Source organism: Leucoraja erinacea, chromosome 13 (genome assembly GCF_028641065.1).
Source record: "Leucoraja erinacea ecotype New England chromosome 13, Leri_hhj_1, whole genome shotgun sequence".
In the NCBI taxonomy this organism is placed as follows: domain Eukaryota; kingdom Metazoa; phylum Chordata; class Chondrichthyes; order Rajiformes; family Rajidae; genus Leucoraja; species Leucoraja erinaceus.
In genome coordinates, this window is record NC_073389.1 from 36,975,021 (window position 1) to 36,996,780 (window position 21,760).

General features: G+C 40.6%; 1 protein-coding gene across 3 annotated transcripts in view; it reads right to left on the reverse strand.

Moving 5' to 3' along the window:
* Positions 1-21,760, reverse strand: part of nhsb (Nance-Horan syndrome b (congenital cataracts and dental anomalies)) — a 341,852-nt gene that overhangs the window by 39,949 nt on the left and 280,143 nt on the right. For all 3 annotated transcript variants that reach the window (XM_055644925.1, XM_055644924.1, XM_055644926.1), the window contains exons 2-3: positions 20,782-20,934; positions 3,875-3,996 (exon numbers count right to left, since the gene is read on the reverse strand). In XM_055644925.1, coding sequence (XP_055500900.1) covers positions 3,875-3,996; positions 20,782-20,934 — 275 coding nt within the window. The remainder of the gene's footprint in view (positions 1-3,874; positions 3,997-20,781; positions 20,935-21,760) is intronic.

Genomic DNA, 21,760 nt, shown 5'->3' on the forward strand with positions numbered 1-21,760 from the left:
CCTGCTCCATTGTTACCCTAAGTGCTCATGGCTGTGAATATCTTAAACTGCAGAGCCCACTTCAAATGAAGCAAAATGCATCCACCTCACAAACTCCAGCCCTATTCTTGCAATGTGATCCAATGTGATCTCTTGCCAGTGTCTTACCGATCCTTTGCCTCCACTCACCAAATTGTACTCCAGCCTTTACTCTAGCCTGTCCTTGATCACTCCGCCTCTGCCCCCACCCAGAATCTTGCTCTCCTCATTGCAATTCATGGAGAGGTTACTTAAAGTTGGAGAATGCAATGTTCATACAATTGGGTTGTGAGCTACCCAAGCAGAATATTAGGTGCTGTTCCTAAAGTTTGCATGTGGCTTCACTCTAGTAATAAAGGAGGCCCAGGCTATAAAAGTGGGTATGGAATTGTGAAGGGGAGTTAAAATGGTTAGTGTCCTGCAGTTAAAATGGTTAGCAATCATTCGGCCTTGGCAGACCATGCACAAGTGTTCAGTGAATCGGTCGCCTAGTCTGTGCTTGGTCTCAGCGTTGTAAAGGAGGCCTCTTCGGGAACACCGAATGCAGTAAATAAATGAGGTTTGAAGAGGTGCATGTGAAGCTCTGTCACAACTGGAAGGACTACTGAGACCCCTCCCTATGTGGAGGTCTCCCCCAGACCCCCTGTGGTTGCAGAGGATAGTATCTGAGGAGGGGGCAGTCTGGGTGGGAAGAGTTGAGTGAACCAAGGAGTTGCGGAACAGGCAGCAACTCTGGAGAGAAGGAATGGGTGACGTTTCGGGTCGAGACCCTTCTTCAGACGAAGGAGTTGCGGAGGCAGATGATGATGCCTGATATTGCACATACCCTTCTCCCGAGTTAGACAATCTCAATTTTCATTAAATGTGAAAATAGATGAAATCCAGGAACAATGTAGGGGAGCTACAAATCCTTTGGTATGTAAAAGATTCTTTATAGGTGCTGAGAATACTGTTGCTGTGATGCTGGACATAATAGTGCATGGTAAATGCATGTTACCATGGAAACAGAAGAGCAGCAGAAAGCAGACTATACTCATTCAGACCTGGTTACAAAACTGTCTACAAGGCTGACATTATTAGTTCACAGATCACTTGAACACTGAAAAAGATTATGCAGAAAGGATGCCTGCTCTCTCCTTTCAGTGCCTAGGACAGTGCTGAGTTGGAGTAATGGGATCCATCAACCCTACCTCCAGCCAGCAGTTCCTTGCAGAACCATTCGCTGGTTGCCGTTCATTCTTCAGCTCGGTTCTCATTTTCGTGCCTGTGCATTTAAAAGCACAGTCGCAGAAGAGCTGAAGATCAGATTCTAACATTCATGTACACAGTACAGTGGCAAACTAACCTACCAACCTGCAGGTCTTTGGAATGTGGGAAGAAACCAGAGCACTCAGAGGAAACCCAAGAAATAACAGGCAGAATAAACCCATGTCTCACACGGAGGTGGCAGCTTTACTAGCTGCATCATTTTGCCTTTGCATTAAGCACATCTTAACATTTGATTTAATAGTGGTATGTAAGTATTTTTTTATTAAATATATGTTTTAATTTATTTTATATATCAACTTAAATCCATTTGGATGTTTTTATGAAATATCTCTTGACAATCAGCGGCATTTAAAAACACTTCACAGGCCTTTGGCAGGATATGCTGCCTGAATCTTAGTCATCCCTTAGAGCTTATGCCTCTCTGTGGTTTATCTCTCAGGATCAGCTCAGATACAAGCAGTCAGCGTGGACAGGTGGATACTGCAGGTGGCAGACCTAATAAATGGGTTGCGTGCCAACGACGCTCTTTTTACTTGTAACAACATCATTCATGTGGTGCTGGGTATGATTACGGAATGTTAAAATTGAGGAATAATTTCTGCAGGTACACAAAAATGCTGGAGAAACTCAGCAGGTGCAGCAGCATCTATGGAGCGAAGGAAATAGGCAACGTTTCGGCTCGAAACGTTGCCTATTTCCTTCGCTCCATAGATGCTGCTGCACCCGCTCAGTTTCTCCAGCATTTTTGTGTACCTTCGATTTTCCAGCATCTGCAGTTCCTTCTTAAATAATTTCTGCAGGTTAGGCTTAGTTATCCTATGGAGAAAAAAGACTTACTTTTACATTCTCAGGCTGACTCAAAGCATTTCACAGCCAATGAAAGACTTTCAATTAAGAAATAATTAGCTACGAAGGCAGTTCTCACAAACTTCCCCTGTAAGAAATCTGATCTTACACAAGTATCAGCATGGTGCTGATTTATTACAGTGCTCTTGCTCTTCCAATCTGAACACCTACAGGATGCATCCCCTGTACTTTTAAAACAAGACATATTTTAGAGCTGTGTGCTGCGTTGCCGGAAAACCTGCATGAAACCCTGCCTTCCATTGGTACTCATGATGCAAGGTATCTCCCACAGAGCAATGTGGAGAGGCTACATGTGAGTGTTGGTGTTGGCTGGACTAGGAAATCAGTGGCAAACATTTAGTGCTGAGACGAGGGCATCAGGGTACCCTGGCGAATACTGTCATTGCTGGGACTGTCAGCAGCTGTTTCATGCATTAACAAACCAACCCAGATCCTACAGTCTCTCTCAAACCATCCTTTGAATGGGATGCAAGCTGTTGGTTCCACTTCACTTTGTGTGGCTGCACAAGTTTAAAGGCCAATACTCACCACAGAAGTTGATGCCTGATTGAGAAATCGCCAGGCTGGGAGGACCTTCGCGACTGCTGCCAATCCTCAGCACTGCCAGCCAGGAAGCACATCTCTGCTCTCCATGGCATAGTGCGCAGTGGTAGAATTGCTGCCTTACAGTGCCAGAGACCCGGGTTCGATCCTGACTATGGGTGTTGCCTGTATGGAGTTTGTATGTTCTCCCCGTGACCTGCGTTGGTTTTCTCCAGCAGCTCCGTTTTTTCCCCACACTCCAAAGACGTACAAGTTTGTCGGTTAATTGGCTTGGTATAGCTGTAAATTGTCCCTAGTGTGTGTAGGATTGTGTAAGTGTGCGGGGATCGCTGGTCGACGTGAACTCGTTGGGCTGAAGGGCTGGTTTCCGCACTGTATTTCTAAACTAAACTAAACTAAACTAAATTAAACTAAACTGCTTAAGACCAAACCTAATGGGCAGTATTTCCAGATTGTGGGCGCATAATTCGGGCCACGTTCCTGGCACAACAGCTTTTCAGTAAAGCATCTCTGCATGTAAAGTGCTTAAGATAATTTTAGGTGTGATTCCATGGATGGTCTTGTTCCCAAGGATGCGCTCTGAGCATGAAGCAAGGTACCAGTTTATTTCTAGATTGCGAGATTGCTCCCAAGTGGCAATTCAACAGTGCAAACTGGTCAGCATGTCATTTCACATCATATCACCATTTTAATAAATTAATTATATTGATCTCCAAGGTAATACACTAAGTGTCTACATAAATTATTCAGCTAAATAGAGATGACAGATTTTCAGCAAATTTGCATTCAGCCTAGTTTCAAACATTTATGGCACAGATAATGATTTTCTTTACACTGCCGTATAACTTAAATGACTTCCTGTAGCCTGTATACCCCAGAGAAATGTGCTTGCAATGTTTAATGGGGAATGTAGGTGGGAGTTGTATTTAAACAGTTGTCAAAATCATGATGATTTCCCCAAGCCAGGAAGAACAGCGCCTCACCACAGTTTCTCCACAATATATCTAATCCAACTCCTTTCTCACCTTGCCAACATGGAGAGTGTGGCATGTTCACCTCAGGGAGAACTCTCAATGCACCTATGTGAAGTTCTAAATGTACAAAGTACTGTGTGATCACAATGCAAACCCAGTGTAAAACCAAACTCATTGACTAAAGCGTGAAAGGGTGAACTTACCTTTGTGATTTGGTGCTTCCTCTGCGCTCTGAGCCTGTGGCTGTGTTGTGTCAATGGCAGTGGTGGGGGCAACATTGACGGGGCTTTCATTAATCGTCTCTCTCCAAGTTGTCTCTGATGCTCTGTCAAGGAACCAGAATACAACATCAACACATGCCCTGTCAATTCTGGCAGATGCTGGTGTTGAAAAATATACATGCCAGCTCAAACCTTGATAGTCTCCCTCCCATTCTCTCCATATCTGATCATCTTTTCTTGGAATGAAGCTTTCCAATCCAGGAAATCTGAAATGTCCTCTTTTATCAGGAAATACAGCTCCCCCTGCTGAACCCACTATAGTTGACCAAGCCGTTGGCCGGATCTTATCTACATCCTGCACTCTGCTCTCATCCTATCTGCTCCCAGCAGAACAGGGGTAAAGTTCCCTTAGTTTGTGTCTTTCATCCCATCAGCCTCTACATCCAGCTCATCACCCCTTGACATTTATTCTGCCAGCTACAACATAATCCCACCACCACTCACATTATCTTCTCCTCCCCACTGTGGAACGCGCTCTCTATGACTCCCTGCTTTGCTAATTTCTCCCCCTTCCTACGCACATTACCCTTCAACTATAGGAGGGTAATGTGCGTGGTACTGCACTTGTCACTGCACCTCTTCATCACTTCCATCCAGGCCTAAACAATCCCTCTGGGTGGAATGAAGATTCACCTGCACTTTCTCCAACTTCATCTATTGCATCCGGTGATCTCAACGTGGTTTCCTCTGCATTGGTGAGACCAAATACAAACCACTTTGCTAAGCACCTGCTGTGGCCACCTGGGTCACTCTGTTGGCAGTCATTTTACTCCCCCTTCCCATTCCCACACCAATTTGTCTGTCCTCTGGCTCCTCCACTACCAGAGGAACAGCACTCATATTCTGCCAGGGTAGTCTACAATCCAACAGCATGAACATTGCATTCTACAGTTTCCAACACACTCCTTTCACTGGATCTCTTTTCCCCACCTACTGCTCACTCCTCCCTTCCCTCTATTGTTCCTATCTGCCACCACCTCTCCTCATTCAGTTTCACTCTTCACCTTCCTTTCCTATCAGAATCTAAAATATGTAGACATTTGCTCTCCATCCTCTGTGGTTACCTCCACCCTTCTCTTCCCCCAACTGGCCGTTATCTGTTCATCAACCCTTCTTCACCTATTGCTTGCTACCTCCTGCGTCATCCCTACCATCAACTTGATACTGGCTCCTTCTCCTCTACCCTTACAGTCTAGGTAAAGGGTCTCAAACTAAATACTCATCTGTCCATTTCTTACTACAGATGCTGCCTGACCCACTGAGATCCCCCAGCTGCTCTGTCTTTTTTTGTTACAGATTCCAGCATCTGCAGTCTCTGGTGTTGCCTTGAAAGTTCCCCATCAATACCTTACCTTAATTTAAATGACTGTAGAATGATTTTCCATGCAGAGACGGTGTCTCTTCAGAAATTAAGTCTATCTCTTTGTTTAGAGAGTGCACCATATTTCAAACTATTGATCACAACTGCTATGAGTTATCTACAAATTGGATCTTGGATTCATGAGCCATGCACAAATCAACTGGCACAATTCTCCTACTAGAGCAGCAATTGCACTTCATAAAGAATTTCCATTGGAATCGTGAAAGGTGCTTTGTAGATATATTTTGCCTTTCTTACATACGTCAGCAGTCTGGATATTTACGGCACAAGATTATTTGCAATTTTACTGCTTGAATTCATTTATAAATTAGGGCAATTCTGGGACTGATCGCACAACAATGATACAATATCTGACAATCAGTAAATTGCAGAAGGCTCAAGAGTAGAGTAAAAAATATTTAACTGTCTTATGTACCGTGAATGGAACAATGAAATTCTTACTTGCTCCTATACTCAACAAGAGGAGTTGAGTATAGGAGCAAAGAGGTCCTTCTGCAGTTGTACAGGGCCCTAGTGAGACCACACCTGGAGTATTGTGTGCAGTTTTGGTCTCCAAATTTGGGGAAGGACATTCGTGCTATTGAGGGAGTGCAGCGTAGGTTCACCAGATTAATTCCCGGGATGGCGGACCTGTCATATGTTGATAGAACGGAGTGGCTGGGTTTGTATACTCTGGAATTTAGATTTAAACATATAAGATTTTTCAGGGTTTGGACACGCTAGAGGCAGGAAACATGTTCCCGATGTTGGGGAAATCCAGAACCAGGAGCCACAGTTTAAGAATAAGGGGTAAGCCATTTAACCATATAACCATATAACAATTACAGCACGGAAACAGGCCACCTTGGCCCTTCTAGTCATTGCTGAACACTTATTCTCACCTAGTCCCATCTACCTTCACTCAGACCATAACCCTCCATTCCTTTCCCGTCCATATACCTATCCAATTTATTTTTGAATGATAAAATCGAACCTGCCTCCACCACTTCCTCTGGAAGCTCATTCCACACAGCTACCATACTCTAAAGAAGTTCCCCCTCATGTTATCCCTAAACTTCTGTCCCTTAATTCTCAAATCATGTCCTCTTGTTTGAATCTTCCCTACTCTCAATGGATAAAGCTTATCCATGTCAACTCTGTCTATCCCTCTCATCATTTTAAAGACCTCTATCAAGCCCCCCCTTAACCTTCTGCGCTCCAAAGAATAAAGACCTAACTTGTTCAACCTTTCTCTGTAACTTAGTTGCTGAAGCCCAGGCAACATTCTAGTAAATCTCCTCTGTACTCTCTCTATTTTGTTGACATCCTTCCTATAATTTGGCGACCAAAACTGCACACCATACTCCAGAATTGGCCTCACCAATGCTTTGTACAATTTTAACATTACATCCCAACTTCTATACTCAATGCTCTGATTTATAAAGGCCAGCACACCAAATGCTTTCTTTACCACCCTACCCTGAGATTCCACCTTCAGGGAACTATGCACAGTTATTCCTAGATCCCTCTGTTCAACTGCATTCATCAATTCGCTACCATTTACCATGTACGTCCTATTTTGATTTGCCCTGCCAAGATGTAGCACCTCACACTTATCAGCATTAAATTCCATCTGCCATCTTTCAGCCCACTCTTCCAAATGGCCTAAATCTATCTGTAGACTTTAAAAATCTACTTCATTATCCACAACACCACCTAATTTAGAACGGAGATGAGGAAAAGATTTTTCACACCGAGAGTTGTGAGTCTGCGGAATTCTCTGCCTCAGAAGGCTTTGGAGGCCGGTTCTCTAGATGCTTTCAAGAGAGTTAGATAGAGCTCTTAAAGATAACGGAGTCAGGGGATATGGGGAGAAAGCAGGAACGGGGTACTGATTGTGGATGATCAGCCATGATCACATCGAAGGGCCGAATGGCTTACTCCTGCACCTATTGTCTATTGCTTCTAAGCTTTATTTAAACATCAGGTATCCCATGAAAACAGCCAAGTTATTTTTTTTTATTTTTTTTTTAAATATTTTATTTTATTAGAAGTAAGTACAGTCATATGGCACCAACGTGCCTAATATATATTTTCATAATACATTTTATGTACAACTTCTTTTTTTTTTGTTACATTGAAAAAAGATGAGAATAAGAAAAAGAAGTTAGATAGTAAAGGATAGAAAGATGTGAAATATATAGTGTGTGAAGAAAGAAAACGAGTAAATGAAGAAAGTTGAGAGAGAAAATAGTGAAAAGAAAAGGAGATCATTATTTATAGTCTTGACCAACCCTCGTCCAGTCCTGAAACAGTTATTTTTTACAATTGTGTTGCACCATATGATTCCAAAAAAACGACGAATGGAGACCAACTCGTTATGAATTGGTCTGATTTATCCATTAGGAGGAATCGCATTTCCTCAAGATGAGCGGTGTCCAACATACTTGCAATCCACATTTTAAGCGTTGGTATTGATGTACCCTTCCAAAATTTAAGTATTAATTTTTTTGCTATTATTAAACCATAGTTAAGGAATAGATTTTGAGATGTGTTCAATTTATTCCCATCTTCCATTACCCCAAATATAATCATTTCAGTATTAGGTTCCATTCTTGTCTTGAATAATTTTGTAAGTATTTCAAAAATATCATTCCAAAATCTATAAAGTTTTATGCAGGAAACTAAGGAGTGTGTTATAGTTGCCTTTTGGGCTAGACATTTATCACAAGTGGCGGATATATTTGGATAAAATTTGTTCAATCTTGTGTTTGAATAATATAATCTATGTACAATTTTAAATTGAATTAGATTATGTCTTACATTAATTGAACATTTGTGAATATATATCAGGTATTTTTCCCATTTAACCTTCGTAATTTTTATCATTAATTCCCGTTCCCACTCTTCTCTAAGTACCTCTGTCGATGGTAGGTCTATATTTAGAATACTATTATATAAATAGGATATTAATTTTTGTGAGTCAGCTTCAATATTCATTGCTTCTTCCAATAAGTCAGGAGTTACTTTTTGATATCCTTGTATATATTTTTTCACAAAGTCGCAAATCTGAAGATATTTAAAATATTGGTTGTTTTTCAATTTAAATTTTAATTGTAGTTGTTGGAATGATAGTAGGTTTCCCATTTCGTACATATCCCTGATCCTTCTAATTCCGAGACTTTCCCATTGGTTATATGTCTTATCAATAAGAGATGGTTTAAATAAAGGGTTATTCGCTATTGGCATTAACAGTGATAGATTTCTTAATTTTAAAGATAATTTTATTTGTTTCCAAATTCTTATTGTACCATATATAATTGGGTTCTTCTTATATATTGTGTTATTCAGTTTTTTTGGGGAAAAGAGGATCGTTCCTATATTACAAGGATGGCAATCCTCCTTCTCCATTTTTATCCATTCTGTCTGTTGGGTAGAACTATCCAACCAATAAATCATATTCTTAATATGCACTGCCCAGTAATAATACATAAAATTCGGAAGTGAAAGTCCCCCGACCTCTTTTGGTTTACATAAGTGTTTTTTTGTGATTCTATGTGATTTATAGTCCCAAATATAATTTGTAATGTTAGAGTCTAATTTAAAAAAAAAATATTTTGGTATATATACCGGTATAGACTGAAATAGGTATAGTAATTGTGGTAGGAAGATCATTTTTATTGCATTTATTCTACCTAATAATGATAAGGGAATTGTTTTCCAAAATTTAATCTGTGTATTAAGTTTATTTAATAAAGGTATGAAATTAGCATTGAATAATGCTTTATATTTTCTAGTAATCTGAATACCCAAATATTTAAATTTTTCTGTTGCGATTTTAAAGGGGAACTTCAATAAGTGTGTAGGTTCTTGAGGTTTTAATGTCATGTTCTCTAAATGCTTTCAAGAGAGTTAGATAGAGCTCTTAAAGATAACGGAGTCAGGGGATATGGGGAGAAAGCAGGAACGGGGTACTGATTGTGGATGATCAGCCATGATCACATCGAAGGGCCGAATGACTTACTCCTGCACCTATTGTCTATTGTCTATTGCTTCTAAGCTTTATTTAAACATCAGGTATCCCATGAAAACAGCCAAGTTATTTTAACATATGTTATGTACAATCATAAAAAGTAAAATTGAGCTGTACCAAACTTATGCAAATAACAGATATCAAAATAGTATTCTTAAACTGTGATTCAAATAGAGGATTTAAATCCACAAATCGAGGATTTAAATTCCAGAATTTCTCTGCCCTAAATCCAAATAACATGAATGCTGGCGGTGGACTAAATAAATACTTAAATGAATTTCGAACTTTCATACGGCAAACATATATGGTGGTGTGATGAAACTTCTATTCTACAAAACTCTGATCAGAATGAACAATCTTGGGGAAAAGCTACAGTACTCTTGCACACTACTGCCTTAGTTAAATGTAGCCCCATTGTGTGGAGCTTAAGAGGCTTTCTCTGGTCATAGCCCAGCAGAGTAGTGAAGAATTTACAGCATTCATTTGCACATATCCGAGGTCCAAGGAGTAGCAGTAGTACCTCTCAAAAAGCTAAATTGCTTAGAGAGAAGAAGTATTTTGCCCGAAATTCACATGAGCGGTAATTCACACTTTCAGTAGTGATGATAGAACATAACTCACAGACAACTGTTCCCATTTCTGTCACACACATACACACACACACACACACACACACACACACACACACACACACACACACACACACACCCACACACACACACACACACAAACGTCTGTTAATCCATAATTGAAGACAAAAGCTTTCCCCTCGATGTATGTTTCAATGCCAACGGTACCTCTTTCACCCAGTCTGCGATAACGACCCATTGTTCCACCGACGGCTCTCCTCCGTAGAATGCTGCCTTGCAGTATCAGCTCTCAGCAGGCTTCTCATGAGCACAAACTTCACTATGGCAGAGTATGGAGCTGAGGCGCCCAATCCACAGACTGCCAGCTGCACATTGGGCAACACTGCTGCCCAGAGAGACTATTTGCTTTGCATAGGACTTCAAAATGATGCTGAATTGATTCAGTCAGTGACAGCTTAGAATGAAGCCATCACGGGTTGCACCAACACAGCAGTACAATGGAGCTGCAGTAGTTTCTGATATTAGCCAGACAATTCATGCATTCCACAAATGGGAAGCTTGATTTTTAGCTTTCATTAATTTGGCTGTAAACACCAATTCCACAATTCAGAAAAGAAACTTTCCTTCTGTAGGCATCGTCCTGATTATTTATACTAAAGGGCCTGTCCCACTTTTGCGATTTTTTCAATGTGTTGAAAATCCAGCGGCGACCAGAAAAAGGTACGACTCTTTGGGTGACTACTCATGACCATACAGGCGTCACCCAAAGAGTTGCCAAAAAAATCAGGTAAGTGGGACAGGCCCTTAAGTGGGTCAGGCCCTTACGTCCTTCATCAGGTCTAAATATATATTTAACCCTTAGATTGCAACGAGACTGATACAGTGCTCCCAGTAAAAAGTACCAGTGACTTTTAAAATATTTATATGAGGAAGTTGTAATTTGTTGCAATATATTCTGTGATAACCACTGTTCCAGTGTAAAGAGATGAATTGATGGGTAGGCCTCTGACATACTGTGTTCAGCTTTCTGTAGGCTATGGGTGAGATTGTAAAGGGCCCAATCTTTGGCCTTACACCTCTAGGTGAATCGAGGACTAGTGGACATAGATTTTAAGTGAAAGGAAAAAGATTTAATAAGACCATGAGGGGTAACTTTTTCACACAAAGGGTGGTGGGGATATAGAACAAGCTGCCAGAGGAGGTAGTTGAGGCAGGGACTCTCCCAATGTTTAAGAAACAGTTAAATAAGTACATGAATAGGACAGGTTTCGAGGGATATGGGCCAAACATGGGCAGGTGGGACTAGTGTAGCTGGGATATGTTGGCCAGTGAGGGCAAGTTGGGCCGGATAGCCTGTTTTCACGCTGTATCACTCTATGACTCTAGCCTCGATTTTTAATCACTTTCCTCTCTATTTCAGATGACTTTGCCCCTGAACAATCATAACTCTTATTTGGTTGTTACCTTTGATTTGCCTCCTCAGGTGCATGCTTTGCATACTTAATGCATAGCTGGTTTCACTGGAATAGTAAGATCTGACTGACCGTGCACTATTCCACAAATCATAAACCCCTTTATCTTGGACCTTTCTTCTGCATCAGTGGCTCTTATGCTTTGTCCTCAGGCCTTCCCTTTAACCTTTCTTCACTATCAAGTTTAACACCCTTCAGACTATTCCTAGCTTGACTGAATTTCACTCCACTTTCATCACATCATGGCCTCCCTGCTCCTCTCTCTATCAAACATGCCTGTTCCCCTGACTCTTTCCTTGCCCCTATTTTAACTGATATTCATAGCACCCTCTTGTTGCATGATCTACCTTCTTCTAGACTTCTTCAAATAACTGCACCTCAGTCTCCACTATTCTTTCCATCAGTCTCATCTCTAAACTCCACTGTAACCCGACCCTGTATTTATACTCTACACAAGCCCATTGCCACCCTTCCTTAATACTTATTAGCATTACTATTTATTTCCTTTTCCTCATGCCCTTCACCCAGTTGACTTAAATGCACCAGTTACTCTAAAGATGCTGCCTGAACTGCTGAATTACTCCAGCACCTTGAGTTACTCATGATTCCAGCACCTGCAGTTCCTTGCGTCTACATTTGCTTCATTCGGCTGCTGCTGTAGCAAGTTCCATGTTCTCACCACACTCTTGGTATAAAAATTAGCCCTGAATTGTCACATGGATTACTTTGCCACATATTCTGCACATACCCTTTCAAAGTTTCACACATGTGTCTCATGGATTTTCTTCTCGCACTGTATTGTTGACCACCCTGGAGACCTACAAATATAATCATATGCCCTCTATTCTTTCCACTCTACACTAGGCTCCTGGTTGGCATCAGGACTTCGATCTACTATTTCACTAATCAAAAGAAGCAATTCATTGCAAATGCAAATGCTGGAAATTAAATCACAACAATGCTGGAAATATTCAGAGAGGATTGACAAAAAAAGTTAACGTTTCAGGTCAATTACCTTTCATATTAGTGAGATAAAGTTAGAAAACAGCATGTTTTAAGTTGCAGAGAAGGGAATGGGAGTAAAGAAAAAAACAGATTTAAAGAGAAGTTTTAAGACAGGCTGGTGAGTGATAGGTGGAAACATAAGCTCATAACTTCCTCCTCCTCCAACAGGTTCCATCTGCCCAACATCCATTTTACTACCAACCCACTCTCACCCCTTCCTCTCACTTTTTTATATTGGTCAGCTTCCCTCCACAATCTCGATCCTGATGCAGATTCTCAACATGAAATGCCAACCATCTCTTTGCCTCCAGAGGTGTTGCCTGACCCGCTGTGTTCCGGCAGCAGCATCATTTTTGCTTCAGATTTTGGTATCTGTAGTCTCTTGCATCTTCTTACCCCATTAGTTATTCTTTCAGATTGATCCTGATGACTGTGGACTACATTCCTGGACCTATACCCTTTTAATTCCTCAATATCATCAATCTCCATGTGCTGACTGCAAAAACCATGACTTGGTACCTTCAATCTTCAATTTCCTTATACTGCTTTAGTGGGCGTTTTAATATCAACTTTCCATAGAAGTCAGCTCATACAAAACTCTGCTGCAATTCCCATCCTGTCTTACCCTGCTGATACCCAAGTGATTGCTGATATCTTCAGGGTAGATTCCACCAATGGTCCTGAATAGTCGGGTGTTGCCCAGTTGACAGTTGCTGGCAATAGATCCTGCCCTGTTTACCCAAACTAACAAGATTCATAGAAAACATCAAAGTCTAAAAAGTAGGTCATCAAAATACCATGAATAAATCATTTCCCACCAGCAGCTGTGAGGACCTCTGCAATATTGCCACATTTAATGAACCTGCCTAATTATTGTCGTGTTTCCACCTTGCACTGCTTGGCAAATTTCAAGAAGTGCGGGAATCCATGGATGTGATATTAATTTTAAAAATATGTTGTATCACACCCACTCATCAAATAGCATTTTAAAAGGCAGCTCTCTGCTATTGAGAGGGCTGCAAGTAGTCTTTTGTGCTTGAATTCATTACAGAAGGCAACAGCTCTCTGATATGTTCACATTTTAACCGCATCTATCATCATGCTAACGCTAACTCATGTGTTCCTCAGGCAAAGGGTCTGCCTGTTATTTTGAGCACAAGGGTGGGCTCACGGAATTCAATAAATTATCATGCCTCTTTGATTAAGGGCAGATGTTTCTCTTTTTTTGCTGTGTGTTTCTTTGAGATTGGAAACAAGCTGCAAGGGATAAGAAATAATTGATGGCAATGCAACCTTCCCAGGATGGAGTAAATCATTAAGCCCACTAGGTGGCAGAAGATCCCTCTTGTGTGTAAATCTATCCCAAGCTCAGAAGCCTCCCATCAACCTTAAACAAAAGCTGAATAACACTTTATAAGATAAATAAAATATCTCTGACAAATGTTCATGAACTCAAATGTTAACTTCATTTCCATCGTTTGTCATTCCCTAACCTGCTGCTGTCTCCAGTATTATGCAGATTGCTTGACTAACAAAATCAAAATACATTTTTTTAAATTAAGTTATCATTTGGCGTACCTTTGGAAATTGGGTTCAGTCACAGTTTCTTTAAAAAAAAAACAGGTCTAATTACATTCAGGAACACTCTGTTGTTTTCAAACATTAACTAATATATGAGGTAGAACTGTAAATGCACCAATGTAACAACAGGGAGAAGACCACATGGCTGACTAGTCCAGGTCATTGTTAATTTTCCACATGAGAACATTGATCTAGCCATTTAGCCATCCTGTTCCACAGCCCGTCCAGGTGAACCTTGAGTGCTGGCAGTTTCTGCTCAGTTGGCTGCACTCTTGCCCAAGTTCAGAGGCTACTGATTAAAGACTCAGTCCGCAGGCTGGAGAGCCGAATCAAGGTTAACAGAGCAAAGAGAATGCGACTGAGGTTCTGTCTGTCCTGTTCGGTGGAAGTAAAGGAATCAAAGGTTGTATTCTGTGAAAGGCAACTTGCAGCTCACTGGATATCAATTCAAACAACTAAATTTAAGAGAAATGCAATTTCTTTATCAGCACACGATTGTTTCTTGTGTGCAACTTGGTTGTTGCATTTTTACACTGTATATACCAAAGAAGATATAGGCTGGCAACTTGGTAGATTCTATTTTACATTACCACACAAAGTCAAGATCTACAGTACAGGATTATGTTGAGACACAGATCTGGGGAAGGCTATAAAACAATTTCTGCAGCTTTGCAGGTCTCGAAGAGCACAGTGGCCTCCGTCATTCTTAAATGGAAGAACTTTGGAACCACCAGGATTCTTCATAGAGCTGGCCGCCCGGCCAAACTGAGCAATCAGGGGAGAAGAGCCTTGGTCAGGGAGGTGACCAAGAACCCGATGGTCACTCTGACAGAGCTCCAGAGTTCCTCCGTGGAGATAGGAGAACCTTCCAGAAGGACAATTATATCTGCAGCACTCCACCAAGCAGGCCCTGGTAGAGTGGCCAGCCAGAAGCCACTCCTCAGTAAAAGGCACATGACAGCCTGCTTGGAGCTTGCCAAAAGGCACCTAAAGGACTCTCAGACTATGAGAAACAAGATTCTCTGATGGAAACCTAGATTGAACACTTAGGCCTGAATGCCAATTGTCACGTCTGGAGAAAACCAGTCTCCGCTGATCACCTGGCCAATACCATACCTACAGTGAAGCATAGTGGTGGCAGCATCATGCTGTGGGGATGTTTTTCAGCAGCAGGAACTGGGAGACTAGTCAGGATCGAGGGAAAGATGAGCAGAGGAAAGTACAGAGAGATCCTTGATGAAAACCTGCTCCAGAGCGTTCTGGACCTCAGACTGGGGCTGAAGTTTACCTTCCAACAGGATAACGACCCTAAGCACACAGCCAGGACAATGCAGGAGTGGCTTCATGACAAGTCTGTGAATGTCTTTGAATGGCCCAGCCAGAGCCTGGACTTGACCCAATCGAACATCTCTGGAGGGACCTGAAAATAGCTGTGCATCGACGCTCCCCATCCAACCTGACGGAGTTGAGGAACCCGAGGGATTCCTATTAAACATTTTTTACACAAAGGGTAGTAGGTGTATGGAACAAGCTGCCCAAGGAGGTAGTTGTGGCAGGTACTATTACAACATTTAAAATAAATTTGAACAGGTACATGGACAGGATAGGATGTTCTTAAGATAGACACAAAATGTTGGAGTAACTCAGCAGGACAGGCAGCATCTCTGGAGAGAAGGAATGGGTGACGTTTCGGGCCGAGACCCTTCTTCAGACACTCTGAAAGTGCCTGTCCCACTGAGGTTATTTTTAGGCGACTGCCGGCGTCTGTCATAGTTGTAGCAGGTCGCCCAAAATCCGACATAAAATTTGGTTTTATTACGTTGGGAGAACGGGTTGCATTGAGGGAATGGGTGAGTGGTGGAATATTACGCTGGGGAACGGGTTGCGTTGGGGGACCAGGCCTCCCGTGTGACTGGGACCCAACGGGTCCCACTTAGTCTAGTGACAGTTAAAAACATCGGTACCAATCCACAAATCCATAGCAGAATAGTTTTGTTAAAAAGTTACTAAACATGCATAGAAATGTTTGATCTGGTGAAAAGTTGTTTTTTCTCTTTTCACAGAAATTGAGTATAAAATGGATAAATAAATACACGTTTCTACATACGCACTGCTTGTATCACTACGCAATTGAGTGATTTCACAGTTTGACCACCAGGTGGCCCCTTAGCCCAACTTTCTGACTGAGATTGGGCACAGGCAATGGGGTGGAAGATTGCAACCTTCACGTGGTCCATCCGCCCTGTTTCGATGAATGCAATCAACCCGGCGTGCACAATCAAATAAGATCAAATAGAACAAGTTGTCCTACAACTTTAGGCTGTGCACGCCATACGCAAGAAGAAGGCACAGGCACTTATAGACCTTTATAGCCTCTGTATTTTACTGTGTACTGGATAGGAGAGTGTATGGAGATTGGGTGCTTTGGAAATGTAATCTCTGCTGCAATGTTAGAAATGCAGCAGCCAATTTGTGCAATAGTACAAGCAAAATAATAAAGAGCTGATAACATATTATGTGTAGGAAGGAACTGCAGATGCTGGTTTAAACCGAAGATAGACACAAAAAGCTGGAGTAACACAGGGTGACAGGCAGCATCTATGGAGAGAAGGAATGGATGATGTTTCGGGCCAAGACCCTTCTTCAGACAGGGTATTCTTTAGATAATATATTAATCTACACCTTGGTTGAAAGCTGAGCATTGGGGTAGAAAGGGATAATTGAATTCTAAGTTTAATGGAATAATAATAGAAGGTGTTGTAAAATAAACAGCAATGTACTTTTCTCATCTCTTCTGATTGCTATTTCCATTGACTTCTCTGTAGTATTTGGATGAATGAATACATCCCCTCCTCCCATGCCAACTTACCCTTCCCTCTCCCCACAGGCTTTCAGTTGGTTAATATCTGGGTCAGTTCTGCTGCTTTTGCCAGTCACTGTTGCCCATTGCCTTCTGTCAGCCACTCCCAGCATGTCACATCCCTGTTATTTCACACACGTGCTTTTTCCCACCTCCCGATCATGCTGTCCAACAGCACAAAACAGTTTCCACCCGGATTCAGAGAGATGGCCACAGCTTAAAAAGGGACAAAAATTCCATTCAATTCTCTGTGCGAGATAGTGGTCTATCCGAAGCAACCAGTCTCAGTTAACCTTGAAATAACTATATTTTGCAACCATAGCGCTGCATTACAATCAGCAATTAATCAGCAAAAAGTGGTGTGCTGCCTTTCACACCCGATAAATATGACCAGGAAAGATCCAAGGAATATGATGTAACCACCAATAATGTAAGATTCAAGCAGAGCAGCAATGCATACCTTTTATTGGCAGATGGATAACAAGAAGCCCCTTTACATCAATGTAGAAGTTCCAAATCTCCTAAGAGGTCTTTATTGGTTTCATTCCAAGTGTACGCTGATGTTAAATCACCTATGCAGTCCATTGCATTCTGTCCAGTTGTGAAATGCTATTTGCCTGCGCTTTATCAACAGTTAGACTGGAAATTTGGGCAATAAACCTACACAAGGTCAGAGCATGTTCAGTAATTCTATTCATATAATGGAGAGTGGCTCAGGCAGCATCTTTTTTTTTTAGAGATACAGCGCAGAAACAGGCCTTTCAGTTCACACCAACCAGCGATCCCGACACTAACACCATTCTACACACACTAGGGACAATTTACAATTTTACCAAGTTAATTTACCTATAAATCTGTACGTCTTTAGTGTGGGAGGAAACCGAAGATCTCTGAGAAAACACACGCGTTCATGGGGAGAATGTGCAGGCTCCATACAGACAGCACCCATAGTCAGGATCGAACCTGGGTCTCCGGCGCTGCAAGTGTTATAAGGCAGCAACTCTGCCGCTGTGCCACTGTGCAGCCCATGAAGTGATGGAAGGTAATTTACAGGCAGACAAAACTGCTGGAAAAACTCAGTGGGTGAGGCAGCTTCTTTGCAGGGAAGGAATAGGTGACGTTTCGGGTCGAGACCCTTCTGTAACATATTTACATATATTTTAACTAATTAAGTTAACTGCTGTATTTTAGTTGTTGATTTAAAGGTGTTTAATTGTTTTTTTGTTTCCTAGTATTATTACTTCGTTACAGCCATTTTTAAATGTCTAATAACTTTTAAAACATGGTATGGTTGATTTTAAATGGTGTGAATGTTTTGCAATGTGTGTGAATGTGGACTACATATTGTTGTTAATGTAGAAAATGCAGTTGGTAAACATAGATATCAAAAGACATCTTTTCACTAAAATTATCATCAGTTACTTCATCATAAATTTTGCAATTTTCAACGACATGCTCTTTTTAGATTATTTTCAAACTCAGCTAAATACAACCATGACCTGCCCCTGAATCCAATGGCACACATATTTAGAAGAGATCCTGGAAGTTGGACTTTACAACAGATGTAAAGAAGATATTCTATACTGCATCTGCCATGTAATCCACACCCATATTTTGAAATTGATCTTTACTCTGCTGCCATTTTGCAAGAATGGATACAATAATTCAAATATTCACATAATTTTTTAGAAATATGAAAAATGGTTGATTGTGATACACATTATCATTGGTGTTAAGCTATCTGCCGCCTTTGTTCTCCCCTTTCAATTGTTTATCTGTTAAGTGATGGTGTCCCTCTGTAAAAAATCACCTCATTTGCCTGTGATGCTGTATTAAGCAAAATGTTCAAATTTCCAAAATAATTACAGAACATTTCTACTTTACAGACTCAACCCCACTGTAATGGAATATGAAGTACATCTAGTTTTTGGCTTTATATGTTTCCCAGATATGACCAGACTTTGCTGATCTAAGGGAAATCCCACCACAAACAGAATTAACTGCAATGATAAAGTGCTTTAGCCCAAATCAAAGGGCCGAGGGACAGATAAAATGTCAACTGGCAATAGGATGGGCTTCTGTTTTACTTGACCTTGCACTTGTTAATCTGCTTGATGCAAAATGTATATCAGTGAGAGCTGTGAAGTTTACCGACATTACAACTTGATTTATAACAACCAACTGCTTTCTATGCAAAATTCCTTTCTGTCAGAACACACCGTACAGCTAAGAGTAATGGTGACTGGCAGATTCAATAGCTTCAGTGAAAAAAAACTAGTTACAAATCCAATTCAGACTGATGGGAAGGACCTTTGATTTTGTTTGAAGATGTAAAATTCATGCACTGAGTTGGTGGTCTAGTTTATATATCTCCAATTTTCTTCAGAATAAATAAATCAGGAGAGAAGAAAAATCAACATATCCCCGTGGGATTAAAAGCTTTAATATTCACAGTCACATTGCAACTTAGTTTAATATTAGTTGGAACAAATTAAGAATCTGACCTCGTGAAGTCGTGAGGCAGTGGGTATTAGAAGTAAAAATGACCCTCTATACGGTTGCAGCAAAACCATTTTATCAGGAGAGAAATCAGCTTAACTGAAGGGCAGAACACACATTATGAATGCTTCTCTTGGGACTATCGCTGGTTGTACAAGTGAGGAAAAACTATTTCATGACTTAATGTGTAAAAAAATACACCACAAAGTGTTCTTAAAAAGGGAAACACTTAATATTGCCAAGAACTTGCCAAGAACATAGTATGGCAAATTCATGTTCCAAATTCATAGCTCATGCCAAGAAACTCTACTGGTATTAACTAAGTTTGGAGTTGTTCCTGTATTTTGTTCATGGGTTGCCTACAGCAGTGCATTAATGATGAAAACCGCCCGATACAATTCTGTTTATATTGAACTAAGCATTATTTATATTGACCTAGGCATTGATGAATTGTCTTACATCTCTTAAATACTGAGCATTGGAAGGTAATCTGATAGCAGGAAATCAGTCCTAAAATTGGTTTACAGACTAAGAAATTAATTTATACTACTTAAACATTAAATTGCTGTTCACATATGGGCAAATACAAACATACATTTTCTATCATGATCTCATGCCAATAAAAGTCACATAAAATCCTTCTCAATATCTGAACACCGTAGCTTTACACCTTGTCCTTACTTCTCTTATATATCAGATGTTCGCCATTGAGGGCATCACAGCATAGCAAGCATTAGTAACACTGTTAAGTGCAGCCAAAGTCTCTTAAAGGGTAGGAATGGAGGTTTGCATTATGTCTAAGTGATTGCGAATATTGTAAAGACTGAGAAGGCAAACTGGAAAGCATTTGTGTTGTAAGTAGAGCCTTTGTTTCTCTGCTGAAGCCTTGAAGGTGCTGGTAAAACAGGCGAGGACTGTTCTTTCATTGAGGAAGTAAAAGAAATGTCAAGACAAGATTCCAAAAAATGTTGGGCACTGGTTTCAGAGCAAACCAATAGAACAAGCCCTGGATCTGGTTATAAATTTGTAGATGTCACCAAAAGTATTAGACTCTCAAATTTCTCTTACTTTTTCTTTAATCCTGCAACATCTGGAACCTGCAACATCTTTCATCCTGCAACATCTGCTGGTTCTAATGTTAATTCCCCAGGTGTCTGCTCTGGAGACCTTAAAACACAGAAAGGGCTACTGTGCATGTCAAACCGTAACCATATAAAATTAACCCCACACCCCCCGAAAACAATTAATTCAATATCATTCCAAATATGATCCTCCAAGCTCACATAATTGTCAATGTGATAAATCCAGAAAGTCATATTTTCACAGCCACCTAACGTTAAAATAGAGATCCTGAGCATAACATGAATTAACTGAATGAACGCTACACTTCCTTTAAATTCCATAAGTACTTGTACATTTTCATGTTTACCTTTATGCAGGGACTGTAGTTTCTGGATGGCAAATTGATGAAGTTCCTCTATACATGGTGGCCTGGTCAACGGATGAAGTAAATCTTTCTGCTGGTGCCATGGAATTTGGAAATGGACTGTTAGTTTACTCTCCCTGTCCAGGTCCGACACCGCTGTAATACGGAAACACAAAGTAAGCATTCCTGCTGCATCACCATTATAATAACACAACCAACATCAAAAAATAACTCGAGACACTAGGAACTTCAAATGCTGGTTTACCCAAAAAAACACACAAAAGTGCTTTAATTATAATATTCCTTTAATTACAGATTACAGTGCAATAGAACAATGTATGTAATCTTCCATCAAAGTAAGATTTTACCATAAACCAATAATAATGTCTATCATGTGCTTTCATGGAAAGTAGAGAAATGTAACTTAAACAACTATTAACATCAAGGGAGCAATTGTAAATTTACAGACCGTTAAATGTTCAACCACTAGCTTACAATACCTGTCCCAAAATAATTCTTTGCCCATCAATTTGCACATATTCCATAACTACCCTATGCTCCAGCATCTCAGCAAAGAATCAGCTGAACTGTCCCCTATTAACAGTGGGAATGCAAAAACGTCAGAAGAAATTTTAAAAAGTATTTTATTTTGAACCACTTTATACAAGTAAAAAACAGACCCTTGCAGATTACAGAGCAGTAAATCTGCTGATGAGTCCTTGATTACTTAAATTAGTAAAGCATCATAAATTAGGACTAAGCCATCAATTTCAACTTTTAATCTCTGGCCTGTGCTATTTTAAATTAAAATGCTGTTAGCTGTGATTCAGGTGATATTCTCACTTCTTACTTGGGTCATTTATGTAATTGGTCCCACAGCCTGTAAATACTGCATTGGACATGGCCACTTTATTGTACCATAGGTACTTGGCATCAATGGAGTTAAATCTGACTGGTACCTTCAGAAGGAGGAAGGAAACGG